Genomic DNA, 18,651 nt, shown 5'->3' on the forward strand with positions numbered 1-18,651 from the left:
ACCTAGAACGACTATTCCTTCTTTTGTATAAAATATAGTTTAAAATGAAATCTGCATGGCTTTCACCCAGGCAGCAGCAATCAGATGCTAACAAGTTGAAACAGAGGTGGTGACTGAGTATGGGACCACGCTGTTTCTAAAAGGAAGGACAGGGTTTTGTTCTTTTGCTAAAACCAGTGTGTTTTGTGTTTTGCTTTGGTGGAAGAAATGGGTATTGGGTTTTATCACACAAATAGGGACATTTCCTGCCCAGAGAAATTAGGCCTGCCCAAGGTCAGTGACATCCTTCCCCTCTTCTCTATTTTACCGTGCAGTCAACATGGCCACGCTCATTTGTGTGGGTGCTGCCCATTCCCAGGCTTTGCTGGGATGCAGTGCTTGCTGCTGGACTTAGCCTCTCCTTCCCTGCCTCCCAAACAGTGCCGTGGTGCATGCTTCCTTCAGATAGTCTGCCTCGAAGACTGTCAGCCCTTGGAATGAAGGCGCCGTGCTGGTTATGAAGATCTTTTCCAGTCCGCTGACATTACAGTAGTCCCCTACCGTTGGTTTCGGTTACCCATGGACAATTCCAGCAGTACCTCGTAAGTTTCGAGTTGCATACCTCTCTGCATGCTGGGAGAAGAGCTGACACTGTCCCCCTCAATCCTGCTGAATCATTCCTTTGTCCATGCTGTCTATGCTACCACCCTGTGTGTCTCTGTGACCAGATCAACTGCCGGTTGTTGGAATGCTTATGGTCAAGCAACCTTTATTTTCCTTAATATGGCCCTGAAGCTGCAAGCAGTGGCACATGCCTGTGGTCCCCACTACCACTTGGGAGGCTGGGGTGGGAATATCAGTTGAGCCCAGGAGTTTGAGGGCATCCTGGGCAACATAGTGAGACCCTGAAATGGACAGATGATAGACAGATGATGACAGACAGACAGATAGATAATTTTGTTTTGCCTTTTTGAGACAGAATCTCACTGTGTAGTTCAGGGTGGTCTTGAACTCACTACATGGGCCATGCTGGTTGTGGACCTGCAGCTACTGTGCTGACTCAGCCTCCTAAATGCTGGGATTGCCCGTGTGGGCCCCCATGCCTAGCTACCCTGCCTCCTATTTTTAAAGAAAAAAGGCCCCTAATGTACAAGTGTAGTGATGGCTGGTAAATTTATTACAGTATATTGCCATACCAGTAATTATGTTCTGTTTTTAGTTATTATCAAATTCTTACTGTGTCTACCCCATGAAGTTTTATCCTAAGTATGCAGGTATAGAGAAAACCCCACATACAGGGTTGAATACTATCCCAGGGTTCAGGCATTCACTAGGCATCTGATTACTGTATTTTCATTGTATGTCTGTTTCATAAAAACAAAATCATCTGGGACTAGCAGTCAAAAAAATGCCTGCACTAGGTACAGTGGCACACACCTGTGATACCAGCTATTTATAAGTTTGGAATCTCGTAGGAGACAAGTAGACCCTGTCTCCAAACAAAACATTGTGGCACATGCCTATAATCTCTGTACTCTGGGAGGCTGAGACAGGAGGATCACCAAGTTAGAGCTTACTTGGGCAATTAGTATGACCCTGTCTCAAAACAAAAAATAAAGAGGGTTGGGGCTGTACCTCAGTGCAAAGGCCGTGGGTTCAATCCCCAGTATCACAAAACAGATCCAAAATTTTGCAAATGCCAACAACTCCACATTCACAGGCCAACACCCCAAACTTTTTGTTTTTCTGCATCTCTTCAGCAGGACCAATGGGGAAAAAAAATGATCACTTTTGGTAACTGGCTAGAGCAGATTTTAAAGAGGAATAGCAGGGGAAAGAACATGGAACCCCCATCTGAAATGGGTTCTTACAGTTCCCGTGCATGTCAACTGCTCTTGCTGTTCAGGCGCTTCATCACCCCAACACACTGATGAATTACAGGGAAATGACTGGATTCTGTTAGCAAAACTGAAATCATCTGTTTCTTTCTCATCATGGGACGGTTACTTTGTCTCCCCAAGAGTGCATGAGTCCCCACCATGTCTGGGTATAGGACTGGAAGACCTATAGGACTGTGTTGGCTCCAGCCCAGGATTCCCCAAACCTCCTCCCAAGCACCTCCACTTGAACAGCCAGATCCCAAGAACACATCAGGCCTAAATCATGTTTAAAAGGCTGCAGAGGTTGAGCTCCAGATCTTTTATGAGATACAGAAGGGGATCATACATGAACATAGGTTTGCTATAATTGAAATCACAAAGCCATGAAACTCACATTGGCAGCTCATTAAACAAAAATGCCGTGACCTCACGTAGTAACCCTTCTGACTAGACTTGCATACACTTCTGATGAGCTAAACTTTTCCTTCCCTGCCCTCTCCCCTGGAGAAGAAATAAGCTTTCTCTTTGACTAGATGATGGGTTTACAGGACACCTAACATTCTGTGATTCCTAGGTTGCTACTCATTCACAATGCCTAAGCTGAACATTTCATTTCTATTAGTAATCTGTCACTCAGATTTGTTATTGGCCTCAGTAATTTTTAGTGAACTGATTCATCAGGAAATAATAAGGTCAGGGTTATTTTTCCAAGAACTATTATCGAACACTTAACATGTGTCAGGTGTAGTACACTGATAAAAATACCAATGTCTCTTAAAAATACAGTGATTTTTAAAGTAAATTAAAAGTTTTCCAGAAGCATGACAGGTGAGGTCCAAGAAATAACAGGAAAAAGCAGGTCTCCCTGGACCTGGAAACAGGCTTCCCTGTGCCTGTCCCTCCTCTCAGATGGACTTTGCTCCAGTGAGGAATGAGTCCACATCTCTGATGCTCAACAGCCAAGGCTCATTTCTCACTGTCCCTCGTGAGCTTGTCATGTCCCTGCCACACCTGAGGACAAGATACCTGGAACAGCTTCTGTCTGGAATACTGCTGGCTGCTGTGTCAAAGGCAAACAGAGGAGTGCTCAGAAGTAAATATGCCATTTCCTTTCACATTCTCTTGGCCAAAGCAAATCATAAAGGTGGGGAGGAAACTTCCATTCCCAGAGAGAGGGTGTTAATATTTTTAAAAATGATTTTAGATTCCCAAGAAATTACAAAAACAAGAGTTCTTGTGTGCCTGTTACCCAGTTTGCCCAGATGGTAACAACTTATGTAATTACAGACAGGTGACACCTCAGATCCCATTTAGAGTTCCTACTTTTACACACAACCATTTGTCAGTGAGTTCATATGTGCAGATTTCTGTGAAACCACCACCACAGACAAGATACAGAACAAGATGCAGAGCATTCCCAGCACCAACCCATCCTTCCCTGCTCCTGAGCCTTGCCAACCACTAACCTGCTCTCCAGTCCAGACGGCTATTGTATAGTGGGAAACATATGGCACGCCAACTCTGGGGGTCAGCTTTTCGTTCGACGTGACATCGTTGAGGTCCACCCCATTTGCATGTGGCCAGGGTTCACTCTCTAGGGTTACTGAGTTGTCCCTAGGTGTGGAGGAAAGAATCTGGCACACTCCCCGGCTCTGTTTCTTGCTTATGGGGCTTGGTTTAGAGGTGGTCCCTCAGGCATCCTGGAGTTAGGGTGCTAGTACTGAGCTAGGTACACAGGGAACCAGGGCTACATTCTTAGTCCCTCTCCAAGAAGTGGAACGAGAAGGAAAAACCCAAGAGGCACTCAGACACCAGTCCCTGGATTATCAACTTACTTCACAGAGGCCAGTCAGGTCTCCTTGATGGGCTGGGCTGGAGCAGGAGGACTTGGGGGGCCCAAAAGTCCTAGGGTGCTACTTCCAGGAGCCCATTTTAAGGGAATTTTCTGGCTGAAGGCTGAAGCCAAGGTCCTGTCTAATTCCAGAGGCCTGGGCAGGCCACTATGTGTTTTTCCTTCTGTTTTTCATATACTGTATGTTGAGAAGTGTGGAACAGATAGGTTCTAAGATTTCCTCCAAGTCTTAATTCCATGGATTTGGGTTGACAGAATAATCTCGAGCTCATCAAAAAAACAATAATGAGAAGCTGTACCATTTATTTTTTATTTTTTGGTACCGGGGATCTAACTCGGGTCCTTGCGCTTACGCAGCAGGCGGCAAAACCACTGAGCTAAATCCCCGGCCCTATACCATTTATTTTGACAATTAAGCCAGATGGCCCCAGTTTGGGGAAGGATGGGAGAGATTATAAATTTTCAATCAAAAGAAAATAAAAAGAGGGAAATGGCCATGTCAGCCAGGGTCCTTTATTGCATTATGTAACAATCTGTATTTAGGTTCCACAGTCCAGCCCAGAATCGTAATTCACGTAACAGCGAAACTCATTTGCCAAGTTTCGGGTGTGTTTTGGGATAAATGTGCACATCTTCACTCCTAGGAGCGGTGCTGCTAGCGCCTCCATGACGGCACCTGAGGAGAACAGATGCAGTGAGCTCAGAGCCCAGACAGGCCAATCCTAAGGTGTGGGGATGATTTCAGAATAAAATACTGGAAGCAGCACCGATGGTACCGCTCGACACACTAGGGGTGGGGTTCTTTCTATTCCCTTTTACCTCCCCCCAACATTTTTGCAAATTCTTTTTTAGCTAATAATCATATTTTATTTGCATTTTTTTTAGTTAATAAATAATTTTCCAAAGCTGGGACATTTAGCTATTTAGAAGAAGATTATATTCCACGAAGGAAAGTAAAAATAATTATTAAAAACAAGGATTTCCCCATGTTGAGCCAAGAATCTTTTCTGGTGATACCTAACTTGCTAAGCATATGGCTGAGCACACCGGCATCGCTTCTTTGTCCTCTCCTTCAGTGTCCCTCCCAGCCCACGCCTTGCACCAGCAGCTCCAACATCCACACTACGGAAGCACAGGCCAGAAGCCTGAGGCATCCCCGGTGTTTGTACTTTCATCCCTTCCACATTCAGAATACAGTGAGCTCACTTTTTGTTGTTGTCTTGTTTTGTTTTTTGAGAAAGAGTCTATGTAGCCTACGCAGGCTCTGAACTTGCCATCCTCCTGCCTCAGCCTCTTGAGTGCTGAGTTGACAGCACCTGGATAGCTCTCCCGATTTTATCTCCAGAATCCATCTTTAAACCACTCATACTGCAAGACCTTGCCCGGACTACTGTCGCTCGCCCCCAGCTGGACGCTGTGGCAGCCCCACGTGGCACCCATGGCTACTTGCTCTGTAGTAAGTCCTTCAAGGGAACTTCTCTAGAAAAACTGGGCCCTGCGCAATGCAAAGCCGCCCCCCCCCGCCGACCTTCTGCCTGCACAGGTTAGGCAGGGAACACTGCCCCCACCAGCTCTGCTGCTCCCTGGCTGCTCTCACCTGGACCCCAGCATCCAGGGATCTCCCTGAGCCCAGACTCTTCCCTTGAGCACAGGTGATTCTTGAAACCAGCACCATCTCTCTTTCATAACACTGACTACAATTAGTGAGTGAATTCTTTAGTCTGCTTTGTCATATTTTTTAAACACTTATCCCCTAAAACTAAAAGGCTGGACAACCTGACCATTGGGGTGGGTGGGTAGTAAACAGTAGTTGAATGAATGAACCTACCTTGATAAATCACATTTGTATGAACAAAGAATAGCATTTTCAATTCCTAAACTTTACTACATCCACTCTAACAAAGTGTGTCGGTAGCTCCAATAAGAAAATTATTCTAGTTTAAGAACCCTAAGGTAGCTCTGTGACCTTGCACAATTTATTCAGTCATACAGGTGCCCTTTCTCTTTTATCACTTGCACAGCTGGGATCAAATACTACTGCTACCAGTGTTACTACTGCTGCTGCACTGAAAATCATGACGAACGTGCACCAGTGTATGAATGTAGTATGCACCAGGCACTGCGTTAAGCACTCCGAGTATGTTATGTCACTTGATTCACTACTAGTACAGTTGGAAACAATGGAGCTGAGGAAGTCACTTCCTTTTATCCATTTAATTCTAAACAGCACCCTATGGCCATTTCTCCTTCCACTGTTCAGAGAGGTAGAAAATAAAATAACAAAAACCCAGCAGATCTCTATCCTCTAGGTGACAGCGCATGCATATTAGATCTAGCCTGGTGTCAGTCACCTTTCCCTACTCCTACCTCCTTAATCCCTTTATGCTTAGTGTTCCATTTTTGGAACACCCATAACAGTGGAACATAATAAAACTTTTTTCCTCTCAAATTCTTGTTCCTTGAATTTGTCTAGGTAATATACATAAATTTCATGCAAAAATTCAAAAAATTTCAATGTTTGGTATAAATGGGTTCATACATATGTAATACATGTCATATGTTAATTAAGATTAGAGTGAATTCTGGCATAAACATGCATGTTGAGAGCCTCTGAGATGCCAAAGCAGCGTGTCAATCATACCTAAAGATTCAGGAGGAGGCACCTGGACTGAGGTACCTAAATTCTGAAAGCCTGACTTATTCATGAACTGTTGCTGTTGCTATTTCTGTGTGCTATGACCCATGTGCAGTGTTTTTACTTCTCTGTCATCCTGGCATCTTTTTCTGTTTGTGCCATATCTTTTATCTGCATGGACTTTCCCTGAGCACAACTTCCTATGATCTTCACTAAACATAGCTGCTTGCAACTTGCTATTGGGTGTTCACTTGGCAATTCTTTCTTGTCATACACAAGAGTCTAGACTACATCTGCTCATGCCACAGTAACACTACAACCCTTAAAAGGCACAGAAAGATTAAATAACTTGCATAAGGTCATACAGTATGTGTTGGATTCAGGATTAGGAGTTCCTAGATCTCTTCCAGCTCTTGAAACCAAGGACTTGAATATGAACTGTCCTGAGATAAGAAATGTGGCACCTACCTGTGCACAGAAGAATTTTGCCCCGCGTCAGGTACTTGATGGTTTCTGAAGTCTTTCTGAGACATTCCTCAGAAAGATAAGGAGGATCTGCTATTACGATGTCAAAACTATGTGCAGTGATTTTGTCAGGCAAATCCAGTGGATTATTGTAATCATAGAAGACAAATTCCTCTCCATACATGGCGAATCTTCTGTCATATTCAAAGATGGACACAAAGATGTCATCTCTGCGCAGCTCTCTGAGGGCCTGGTAAACACTGGGGGCACTCACACATGCTATTCTAGAACACAAAATGAACAAGCTTGGAACAAGTCTTTAACAATGCAAAGGAACAACTTTACCAAAATATAACAGGCCTTGTGTTCACGTTTTCTTAAAAGAAACAACAGTACAAGCTAATGATTAGTAAATCTGAGGAAAAAGCTTTATACAGTCTCACTCTTAAGAAATTTGGCATTTAAAAATCTGCAACTCATAATTTTGAGGTCTGAAATAATAAATATGCTTTGCACAGGGAAAAAAATGTAAAAAACACCAGGCACACATTAGAGTTATATGTAGTTAACTCAAAGCTTAATTCACCTATTATTTTCATGTTGAGTCTTCAATATTTATTTCAAATACTCTTAGTCCAAACTAAATATTCTGAAGTCATTTTGTAATATTCATTACCTCGAAAGAAAATAACTCCCTAAATAACTCGTTTTCCAAAAAGTTACATTAAAAAATTATAGAAAGATTATTATGGAAAGCTACTTTGAATATCTGCAATTTTTTCTGTGTAAAGAAATTAAAGAATCTATTTTTCTTTTTTTGGGGGGGTGGAGTTTTTGGGGATTGAACCCAAGGTCTTGTATGTTAGGTAAGCACCTACCGGTGAGCTATACCCTCAACCCAAATAATCTATTTTATTAGACAGTCCATAGTTTATGAATGCGTAGTATCTAAGAGCTAACTTTTAAACTCAGCTGCTGAAAAACCTAGAAGTAACCTACAGTGTTGACTGTGGTACATCTATTTTATTTTTTATTTTTGGTACATCTATTTTAATAAAGTGTTTTGTAGACACTTTAAAAGGACTGAGGCAGCCCTGTATATGCTGATAAGAAATGATCTTCAAGATCTACTCAAAAGGCAGAGGAGTATTAATTATGCTTTCACAGATGTGGGAACATATACTTACGGATGCAAAGGGCCATGGCTACCTTGTGGACTGGGCCTGGTGGAACTAAAGACACTGGGAAACAGAGACTAATTGTTTCTTTCAATTCCTTTTGTAACTTTTGGATTTTTACTATATGCATATATTGGTCAATCAAAACAGGACTTAATTCTAAAATGAAACTTAGCTTTAAAAATGTGTTTCTTAAGAGAGACAGTGTCACCTATTCCAGTTAGATGCCCAAACACTCTTGCAGGGGATAATAAAGCCTGCTGACGCTACAGAATGCTTCTGTGTCTTAGTCCCAGCTGGCAGGGACATGATCCTCCCCACACACTTGTTGGGGGTGGGGAGAACACAGCAAGAGACAATGGGATTACACATTCACTACACTGAAGAAACAAGCAACAATCGAGGACCATATACACACCACGTGCATATGGAAATCTCTTCTGAGAAGAAATTTACCATAGACACACAAAATGGAGATCACTTCTGAGAAGGAAGGAGAAATAAAGATTTTAGACAGACAAAATCTGAAAGCTTATCGGTAGCAGGCTTCCTGGGACAGTTCTACAGGATGCCCTTCAGGCAGGGCAGTGGCTCCAGGGGGAAGGAACGAAAGCAGAAAGACTGAAGAAGTCAGCTGAAATAGTGTAGGTTCCCTCTGAGTGACCTCTGCACATGACTGAATCTCCCCCAACACAGGGTCTGTCTTTAAATTGGAGGGCATAAACTAGGCATGGTGATGCACACTTGTAATCCCAGCACTTGGGAGGCTGAGGCAGGAGGATTGCTGTGAATTCAAGTTCAAGTCCAGCCTGGGACACATAGTGAGGACCTGTCTCAAAAAACAAACAAACAAAAAAATTGATAAAATGGAGAGTATAAAAGCAACTGCTTCACAGAGGTGTGAGGGTAAATGAGACAATGCTGGTAGAACACCTAATGTGAGAGGGCACATGGTAAGTGCTCAATAAATGCTACCTGCTATTATTCATCTTTACAAGTACGACATAGTCCTGACAAATACTGAAGTCACCTTTCAGAAAAAATTTAAAGTTGCTTCCAAGGCCCTCATATTAATGAAAACCGGCAAGTATCAGTAAAAACAGTCACTAAGCGTTATAGCTGGACACTGAATGCCCCCAGAGGCCCATGTGGTAAAGGCTTGGTCCCTAGCTCATGATACCTTCAGAAGGTGAAGCTTAGTAGAGTGAAGTTAGGTCCGTGTACCCTTGAAGGGAATACTGGCACCCAAGCTTCCTCCACATAATCCTTACCAAAACATGCTGCCTCACCATAAGGTGAGGCACTGGGGCCAACTGATCATGGACTGAACCCTCCAAACCTATGGCCACAATAAACCTCTCCTCCCTATAAAATGACTTACCTCGTGTATTTGTTACAGTAACAGAAAGCTAACACACACTAAGAAAAACCTAATAAACAGCAACAAAACAGAAGAGAAAAAGGAATATTTAAGGCCTCCAGTGAAAGAGGGTAGGTTGAACACATTTATTAAATTTGCTTCCTCATGAAAGCCTACTAAGTAAAACAAGAGTAAAATTTTGTTTTGTTTTATTGTTTGGGCATAAACTCTGAGAGGAAAGGGATTAAAAGAAGACTATAAAGAGCACAAAGCAGCCAGGAAGCTGGAAGGCAGACAGATAGGTGCTGAGTGGCTCAGTGATCCAAGAAAGCCAAATCTGACCCTGGCAGCCAGGATGGCCAAGCACCTTCCTGGCTCACTTCACAGCCTCCCCAAGAGCTCAGGATGCTGCAGACCAATGAAACTAAAGACACAGGGAAGAAGGTAAACTAAAGGCAGGACAGTTATTGAGAGATCTATTTAAGAAGCAATTTGTTCCCAAGATTTCCTTTTGTACCCCATGCCTTGAGGCATCTGCACCACCCTAACTGTCAGGAAACCGGAGGAATGTTCTCTGGACTGGGGATGCCCAGGAGGGAGATGCCAAACACAGCCGACAATATGATAACGTGAGAAAACTGGAAAGGGGATCGGGTGGAGCTCAGTGGTGGAGCATCGCCTAGTGTGACAGCTGAGATGGACTATCGACTGGACTGACTCGGGAGCTGCTTAGGGACTGGTACAGTACATTCTGGGTGTGCCCGGGTGTTTCATGGAGGTGTAGCCCTGGCACTATACCAGCTCCCTGGTGCCTTCCTCTCTGGTGCTGCTGCCTGCTTCACTCTCCAGATGCTGTGAGCTGACACCATGCTCTTCTACTGTGACATTCTGCCTGATGTTTCATAACTGGTTCTGCTTTCTACAGTCTCAGTTACCTGCGACCAACTGTGGTCTTGAAATATTAAATAGAAAATTCCAGAAATAATTCATAAGTTTCAAATGACTTCTATTATAGTATGTTATTATAATTGGTCTATTTTATTATCAGATATTATTATTAATCTCTTACTGTGTCTAATATATAAAGTTAAACTTTAATGTAAGTGTGTATGTATGGAAAAGCATAGTATATACAGGGATCTATACTATTTGCAGTTTCAGGTATCTACTGGGGACTACAGAATAAATTTCCATGGGTGAGGGTAGAGTGCTGTGATGCCAATGTAAGCGTATTATTTACAACTTGTGAATACTGAAAGAATCACCTGAAAAGGAGCCAAAAGTAGAGGGCAGGTATAAGGGAGATTATTAATGGATGTTTTTCTGATAAAAATAAAAAGAAGTTAACGAAAAAGAAAACCTATATCCATAAAACTTCAAAAAGGTTGAACTTTTTTTTGTGGTGCTGGGGATTGGGATTGAAACCAGGACCTTGGACGTGCTAGGCAAGTATTCTGACACTGAGCTACACCTCCAGTTTCCAAGATTCTCTCTTTTAAAGTAAATTCTAGAAGTATAAAGGTAAGAAACAGTTTAGCAAGTGTTAAAATAAAGAATACAGATACGAAACGCCACAATGACTACATGTCTGAGTATGTCCCTAAACTTACCACTGAAGCAATACAGTATTTGCATATTGTAGTTCAGATGCCTTAAAACCATCTCTGATCTAAGAAGAACACTCACCACATGTCATGACTTATATCTCCATGACCCTCCAAACCTTCCTAAGTTCACAGGTGGGGTCTTTGAGAGGAACTGGGTCAGGGTGTGTGGTACTGGATTAGTCTGCTGATCAGTTTAGTATCCTTCTGGGGTGAAAGATGAATTTACTGAAGAGGAAGACCCTCCCTGGGTGAGGGTGGCACTGACCACTACACTTGCAGACTGGATGGAATGAAAAGGGAACGAAAAGGAAACTTTCACTTCTTCCTCCCTGCCCTGCCGCCCTGCCTTGAAGCCAGCCAGCTATGGACCTAAACTTCTACAAACTGAGCTAAAGTAAAACTTTCCTCCTTTAACTTGTGGGTGTCAGCAACAAGAAAGTACCTAAGACACCATATTATAGATTCACGTAAGCACAATGACTGGGTTTTCTGCCATATATGAGATGTGGCACCCCCAGATTCATTCAGGTTAGAAAACAAAATCTGATTCTCACCTGCCACTGTCCCCTGCAGCAGTGACTGCTTCCTGTGCGAGTTGAAAGGCTGTTTCCCGACTGTACCAAAACTGGCTCAACTGCTGTAACACAGATATGTGGTGATACCATTTTAGAACTGATGTAAATTTTGCCCTTTTCATTTATTATACCTACTATACCAGTGTGTGTATGTTTTTTTCCTTTTGAAAATTAACTTTTATATCAAATTAAAGTAATAGAGCCCTAACGAGTTACTGAAATCTAGGCACTGAGTATTAGTGACTGCTAACATTACTAAGAGGGTTGACCAAGCATCCCCCTCACCAGCTCACATGAGAGCCTGCTGATGCTCCACAAATTACAGCTTTAGCCCCACTGACTCCTTCCCCTCCTGGATGGTATTCAAGGCATCCACTAACAGAACTGCTTGCTTTCTGGCCAACTCCCCACCACTGAGCACAAGCCTGTATCACAAAACAATCTTCTCTTAAGCCCCTCTGCTGAAATGATCCACAGCTACCCGTGGTCCAGTCTCTCTCTCATAGTAAGTAACAGACCTTGCTGCGTGTGCCTGCCACATGCTTCCTGCTATGTTGGGCTGGTGGGCAGGGACATCTGGTTGTTAATCTTTTGTTTTCCTATACAATACTGATATTATCTCCTTGTCTTTTTCCCTTAATCTTATTTAAGGTACCTTCTGTTATTGATAAATTTCTAAATTCATGTTTTAAATTTGATCAATTTCATTGTTTACTTTAGATAAAAACATATCTTCCTTTAACATTTTTATTATTTTTAATCCATGAAGACTTTAATTTTATGCATGGTTAATGAGGGTTGAAGTTCTCTCAAAATCTAGGGTGCTGCAGCCTCTGATTCCCTCCCACCTGTTGCTTTAGGAGGCTTTCCTCAGCTCTCCCAACTAGCTGCTGTCAGGTTTGGTGTCCTTGCATTTCGTTCCCATAGCACATATCATAACAGTCATCACTTCTGTCTGAGAATAGTTTGCTTTATTTATTGTTGCACTATCCTTGACCTTTTAAAATGTTTATCAGGAAGCTCTTATAAATATTAATGGTTCCGGGTTACTGAGAACTAGACAGATTCAAAATGACTACAACAATTAGGATGAAGTGTTATTCAAAATGGCAAATGGCATGGAAAATGTAAATGAATCTTTAAATCAATAACAGTTGCTGCCTACAATGAAAAATGTGACTGCTCCATATTACTTCCCAAATGGATATCACATAGTATTTACTGAATATCTACTTATAAAAACAAGTTTTAAAGTGTTTCCAAAGACAATATACACACATTAGCATACAGGTATGAATTCACACTGGCATCTGTACATCTATGTCTATCCATTCCTAGCTGCAGGAAGCAGGCTGAGCTCAGAGCCTGCCCCCTGTGATTAGGAAGGACAGCTGGAGGAAAGCCCCTGGCATACACAGGGTGTAGGAGCTTTGGCTTCACTGGACATGGAAGGCAGCAGACTGTATCTGCTCACACACTGAATTGCCCTTCCTGCTCACCCAACACCGCTAGGAGACAAAGATGTATTTGGCTCTTCTCACAGCACTCAACAAAATGAAAATATCAGCTCTGATCAATGCACCACATGAATATAACTTTAAAAGTCAAAAGGACTGTCAAGCTTAGAAAATGAAGCTTCATGTCCCAAGTTCTCCAACCCTGGGCCCAAGTCCTCAGGAGCCACTTTCAACCCTTGGCTCTTCCTTTGATTGCTTGCCCGTCTTTAAATGTTGTGTTTAAATGCTACCTATTGATTAATCCACTTTATACACTGTGCATTTGTCGTGAAGGTGGAATTTTGTTCTCATACACACCTTTCCCCTTTCCACTCTCAGTATGGCTGTAACTCAGCTTTGCTGAGTTGGAACCAATCATCAGGTACCATTCTATGCATTCCTTCCAGTAGGATTCTTTGTTGTTTTTCCTAAAGTTAATGAATGCATCATTTCATTTGCATGAACTCTGTACATAACCCCTTCTTCCTTTCAGACATCCTGTCATTTTACATTTTCCCCCTATAGACCTGTATCCTGGAACATGTCATCCTCCTATAATGCTCTGGAGCACTTATTCTCAGGTGTGCAGCACACCTGTTGCACTGGGGCTTCCTGTGTTATCATCCTGGGAACTCCCTCGCCCACCTGTGTGTCAGTCCTCCTACTCCCTGGAGCTCATGTCTTCCTTTTTTGCTTTATGTGCTAGTTGAGTGACTGTGTCAACTTGAGTAAGAAATATCCAACTAAATTGGCTCGGCATGGTTCTGGCTGTGGAAGCCCGGCCCTAGGGAAGACTGGTGCCTGAACGGTGTAAAGGGGAACGAAGAAGGCAGGCTCGCTTCTGTTTCTTCAGAGGAGCTCCAGTCTTTACCTTCGCTTTGGACACTGTCTCCTGGCTTCCAGCGCAGACCCTTCAGCCTCCTGATATGGACTCACACGGGACAATACACTGAGCTCCAAGCCTTTGACTAGATCCTTTGGATCGTCAGTGTACATAGCCCTTCTGCACTTGTCCACACCTGACTCTGCAGGCAGCCACTGTGAGCCAATCTTGTGAATTCTGATATATTTGTATATCCTGCATTAAACCTGTTTCTCTTACTTCTTATTTGTGGGAGCAAATTCTCCTGCAACTCCTGAGAAGTGTACGGGAGGTAAATATGAGGTCTGTCACATCTAAAAGGTTTTCTTGTCATCACACAAATGACAGTTTAGCTGAGTGTGGAATTTTAGGTGGAATAAAAGTTTGACTCCAAATGTTGAAGGCATTTTTAGATTTCTAGTTTTTATAAAGCTATTGACCAGTGCAATGTGACTCTAGGCCTGAGACTCTGTAGGGAACCTGCTCTTCCCCTGAAAGGTTTTAGGATCTTATCACCGTATCTAGAATTTTCATAATCATCACAACCATGTATCTTAGTGAGAGTCATCAGATACAGAAACTTTCTAATATTATTCTTTGAAAATTTCCTCCTCTCTGTTTTTTGTTTTATTTTTCTTGAACTCCTTTTAGCTGAATAATGAACTCTTGGATTTATCCTCTAGTTTTCTAATATTTTCCTTACTGTACTTCATCACTACAATTTTTTTCTATTTCCTGGCAGATTTCCTCAATTTTATCAATAAACTATACTAAATGAAAGTGTCAAAATTAGAAAGTAGTGGTGGTACCATATGATGGATTTAGAAGATAGATTCTCAGCTCTTTTGTACGACAAGCAAAGAATTGCAAATGTACATCCACTGGTAAAAGAAAAGCAACCGCATTTATTGCAGATTATGGGAAGATGTGCTCAGGGAAGATCTATGCTGACAAAAGTGTGGCATGAAGAAAAAAGCAGGGCCAGGATGACAGGAAAGCAAAAAGCACAGCACAGGGGACAGATAAATCAGGCTTCTGGACTTTAAAGGCAGTGCATCCTAGCCCAGGGCTTTCCATTGTATATCTAGTAAGACTGACAGGAATGACTGTTGAGTCATCTCAAGGGCATTCGATGAGAGTGCATGTCCCAGAGTTCACTCTGATTAAATTATATGTATGAGATGCAGTCCATATTTATGAACCTTTAATAAGGTTTGAGTGGGGGCAAGGTTACTAAAGATCAGACCATAAGATCTAACATACCTGTGCTCTGGCCTAGAGCCTCTGAGATTTCTTGGTTCTTTGTTATTTGATTTTCTCCTTCTCTAAGGACAACAGAAGGATTGGCCCTGGGGTGTTGCCCAAACTCAAGTGTGTAGAGGCTGAGTGGTCTTCTCGCCCCCACTGTGTTACTTGTACTAGTGGGATTAGGACTAATTTTTATTCCTTCTTCACACTTTTATGTATATTCTACAATAACCATAGGTTAGTATTAGAGTCAGAAAATAGTACACTGTACCAAAAAATACTGAGCAGAAAGAAAAGATCACTTCAGGAATAATGTAGTACTTCAGTTTTCTGACATGCATTACCTACAGAAGTATCAAGGCAGAAGCTAAAAATATGTAAAGAGGGGAAATTTCTTGTCCTCATAGAGTTACCAGCTCCCAAAAGGCAGGTGCCAGAGACTTTGGTGTTTGGGTAGGCCACAGACCTACCCGAACACAGGACCGGGCACGGAACAGGGTTTTCACTACTTCCTCATGGACAAGAACACATTTCTTACCCAGTTTTCTTCTATCACTCCAACGTTATATTTACCATCCCCAGTTGAGTCTGTGCATTGAGTCTCGGCAAAAAATTCCTGGAGAGCTGCTAAAGTGTAGGCAGACAGCTGGGGGGTATCATCATCTTCTGAGTCACTCATCTCACGAACTGTCTATACCTGCAGGCCAAGGAGTAAATGTGATACGTGAACTTTGTTCCTCCTTTCCATCAAATAACAATTTTTAAAAATTTAGCTCATAGCAAAGACCCCCAACTGATGTTTTATACAGGAAATATATACTTAAAGCTTCGGGATCTGCCTGGCATGGTGGCTTATGTTCAGAAGTCCAGCGCTCTGCAGGCAAAGAAAAAGGATTGCCATGAAATTGAGGCCAGCCTGGGCTACACAATGAGTTCAAGGCCAGCCTGAACTACACAGTGAGAGCCTGTCTCAAAAGAACAAAAGCAAAGCAAATGAAAACACTTCTGGATCCAACACGTACCAGGGGATTCTACTGAACTACAGTTCATAAATGTGAGCTTTTCCTGTAAAAGTAATCACATTTTTTGTGATTCCTTATAAAAGAAAATGTTTGCCACAATTAACTGAAGACATTTCGCTTCCTTCTGGTGCCCCCATTATGCAGACGTTTGCTAACCGAGAGAGTAAAATAAAGCTTTAAAAATCAAGATTTCTTTTTTCCAGTCGTGAGTATTGAATTCAGGGCCTTTATACTGAACTACATTCCCAGCACTTTCTACTTCCTGTTTTGAGACAGAGTCTCACTAAGTCTCATTGTTCCCCAGGATGGGCTCAAAATTGTGATCCTGCCTCAGCCTCCCAGAGGGGTGAAGTTATAAGCCTGTGCACCACACTTAGCTAAGATTTTCCAGTTTTCCCTTTAGAGACAGGCTGCTTCTTCAACTTCCTCATACGGAGAGCATAAACCGCCATCCCCTTATCCTGGGAAATGGAGGCCACCCCTCCACTCAGGAAAATGGACAGGAAGGTAACACCTCTGTCTGAAAGTACCTTTCTTCAAGGAAATATGCAGATGCTGGCCCCAGGAGGTCGCGTCCAAAGCTGAGAACGGCCTGGGATGCAAGGGGGGAATTCCTTGCCTATTATCTTACTGTACTCCTCTCCTACCTTGAGATTTGAGGCATCTCCTTCAGAGCTAACTTTGAGTAAACTTTTTTCACCAAAACAAAGGGCCTTCTAGGGAAGAGCAAACAATACGGATCTAAGCACTCTGCAACATTCTATAAATTAGATTCCCCCCCGGCCCCCGCCCCGAGTTCTGGGTATTGAACACAGGGCCTTCACACTGAGCTATATCTCCAGTCCTTTGTTGTTGTTGTTGTTGTTGTTGTTGTATCTAGCAATCCTATTTAATCTATTTAATTTAGTTTTTGTACCTTTTATTTTTTATTTAGAGAGAGCATCTCTCTAAATCACTAAGTTACCCTTGCTGGGCTTGAACTTATGATCCTCCTGCCTCAGCCTCCCAAAGTGGGATTACAGGCATGCACCACCATGCCCAGCTTTCAGACATCTTTTGTGTTTGAATGTCACTGTTTAGATGAAAGTGACAGACTGTCTGTAGTGAGAGAGAAGTAAGGAAGTCCTGTAGAAGTGATGGTCAGATACAATGGCTTTTTGGGTGTGGCTTGGAATTAGCCAGGCTCTGAGATTATGATTCAGCCTTCCAGCTGGCTGGCCCTGTAAGTATAAGAGATTCCAAAACCACACTCATTCATGTTCAACAATTTTCTAGAAACCTCATAGAAATCACTGAATGTGACTACATTCATGTTAGGCAGGTAGTTAGACACTAGCAGGCCTGAGAGACAAGGGGTCCAAAACAGCATGTGTTGCCAGGTAATTAAGGAAAGATCTCAATGTATAATACATTTATAACCATTTGTTAGATCTCGGACCCAAAGTGACCCCACAGAGCACAATGATAGCTAAGGTTAAACACTATGCACAGTCCTTCTGATACCTGGCCACTTGGCCAGCTAACTCCAGAACAAGGCATATGGCATCTCTGGCTGCCATAGTCCAAAGATATTAGGAAAGAAATTGTTCTTTAAAGACCCTCATGCTTCGGCCTGGGCCTGATTTAAATTAAGAACTTATCTTCTATAAGTTTGGTACATAATTAACACACTCATGATGGGGCCATAATTCATATATCTCACTACTGGGTGGCTCTGAACCACCAGTGTGACACACATGACCGTTCTATCAGTCAGTATGGGACAGTCCCATTGGGTGGTAGAAGCTGCTCAATGGGACAGTCATGCACGTACCACCAGTGGTTCAAGCTGGCAGGGATGTGTTAAAGCCCCTAAGGAAATGCTGACCACCTAAAGGCACAGGAAGACATTCTGCAATTCCAAAGTAACTTCTAAATGAAATGTTGATAAGCATCATAATTATCTTAGTTCTGCAAAAGTAAGTCTCAGGTGCATAAAGGTGTATCCAAATTTGCAATTGATGCAGATGCCTTCCTGGCATTGCCTGCCTTCTCGCCTGACAACACAACTCTCTCTCTCTCTCTCTCCCTCCCCACCCCCCCAATGAATTCTACCTATACTTCTGCACAGCCAGTGTATCTTGATTGAATTCTTTTATCAAGGACACAAAGAAACGAAGACCAAAAAAGTAAGGGTCTGATTTCTTGCTGTGTCAGGGACCAGCTTCCCAGTAACACTCAGTTACCTGTATTACAAGGAAAAGATACAAATTAGATGTAGCCCAGGGAGGAGTCTGTAGGGTTCCAAACGTCAAGTTTCTATCATTCTCAAAAAACATCTCCCTCTAGGCATCTAGGAGTAAAAACATGCATAGGGTGCTGCCAACCTAGGGGGCTCACCTGAGCTTCAGAGTCCAGTTTTTAGGGAGCTGTCATGATGCAGGCATGAATTTCACACCGGGCTGAAGCCACTCTTTAGCTCTGCCTCCCCAAGACTGGGTTGAGGGGCCTAG

At 42.7% G+C, this 18,651-nt stretch overlaps 2 protein-coding genes across 3 annotated transcripts in view; both read right to left on the reverse strand.

Moving 5' to 3' along the window:
* Positions 1-4,007: 4,007 nt before the first annotated feature.
* The window catches only part of Eef1akmt1 (EEF1A lysine methyltransferase 1), a 42,474-nt gene continuing 27,830 nt past the window's right edge, over positions 4,008-18,651 (reverse strand). Inside the window, exons 2-6 of one of the 2 annotated variants that reach the window (XM_021236371.2) lie at positions 18,539-18,647; positions 15,676-15,834; positions 11,511-11,593; positions 6,815-7,095; positions 4,008-4,387 (exon numbers count right to left, since the gene is read on the reverse strand). In XM_021236371.2, coding sequence (XP_021092030.1) covers positions 4,251-4,387; positions 6,815-7,095; positions 11,511-11,593; positions 15,676-15,816 — 642 coding nt within the window. In that variant the 5' untranslated portion in view covers positions 15,817-15,834; positions 18,539-18,647 and the 3' untranslated portion in view covers positions 4,008-4,250. The remainder of the gene's footprint in view (positions 4,388-6,814; positions 7,096-11,510; positions 11,594-15,675; positions 15,835-18,538; positions 18,648-18,651) is intronic. The other variant, XM_004854869.4, reaches the window with a different exon arrangement.
* Xpo4 (exportin 4) overlaps positions 15,713-18,651 on the reverse strand; it is a 194,954-nt gene continuing 192,015 nt past the window's right edge. Inside the window, exons 25-26 of the transcript XR_015446598.1 lie at positions 18,539-18,647; positions 15,713-15,834 (exon numbers count right to left, since the gene is read on the reverse strand). The gene's annotated coding sequence lies outside the window, so the exon portion shown is untranslated. The remainder of the gene's footprint in view (positions 15,835-18,538; positions 18,648-18,651) is intronic.

The sequence above is a fragment of the Heterocephalus glaber genome, unplaced genomic scaffold (assembly GCF_053883595.1).
Source record: "Heterocephalus glaber isolate CG9 unplaced genomic scaffold, H.glaber_assembly_v1.0 deba00001719, whole genome shotgun sequence".
Taxonomy (NCBI): Eukaryota; Metazoa; Chordata; class Mammalia; order Rodentia; family Bathyergidae; genus Heterocephalus; species Heterocephalus glaber.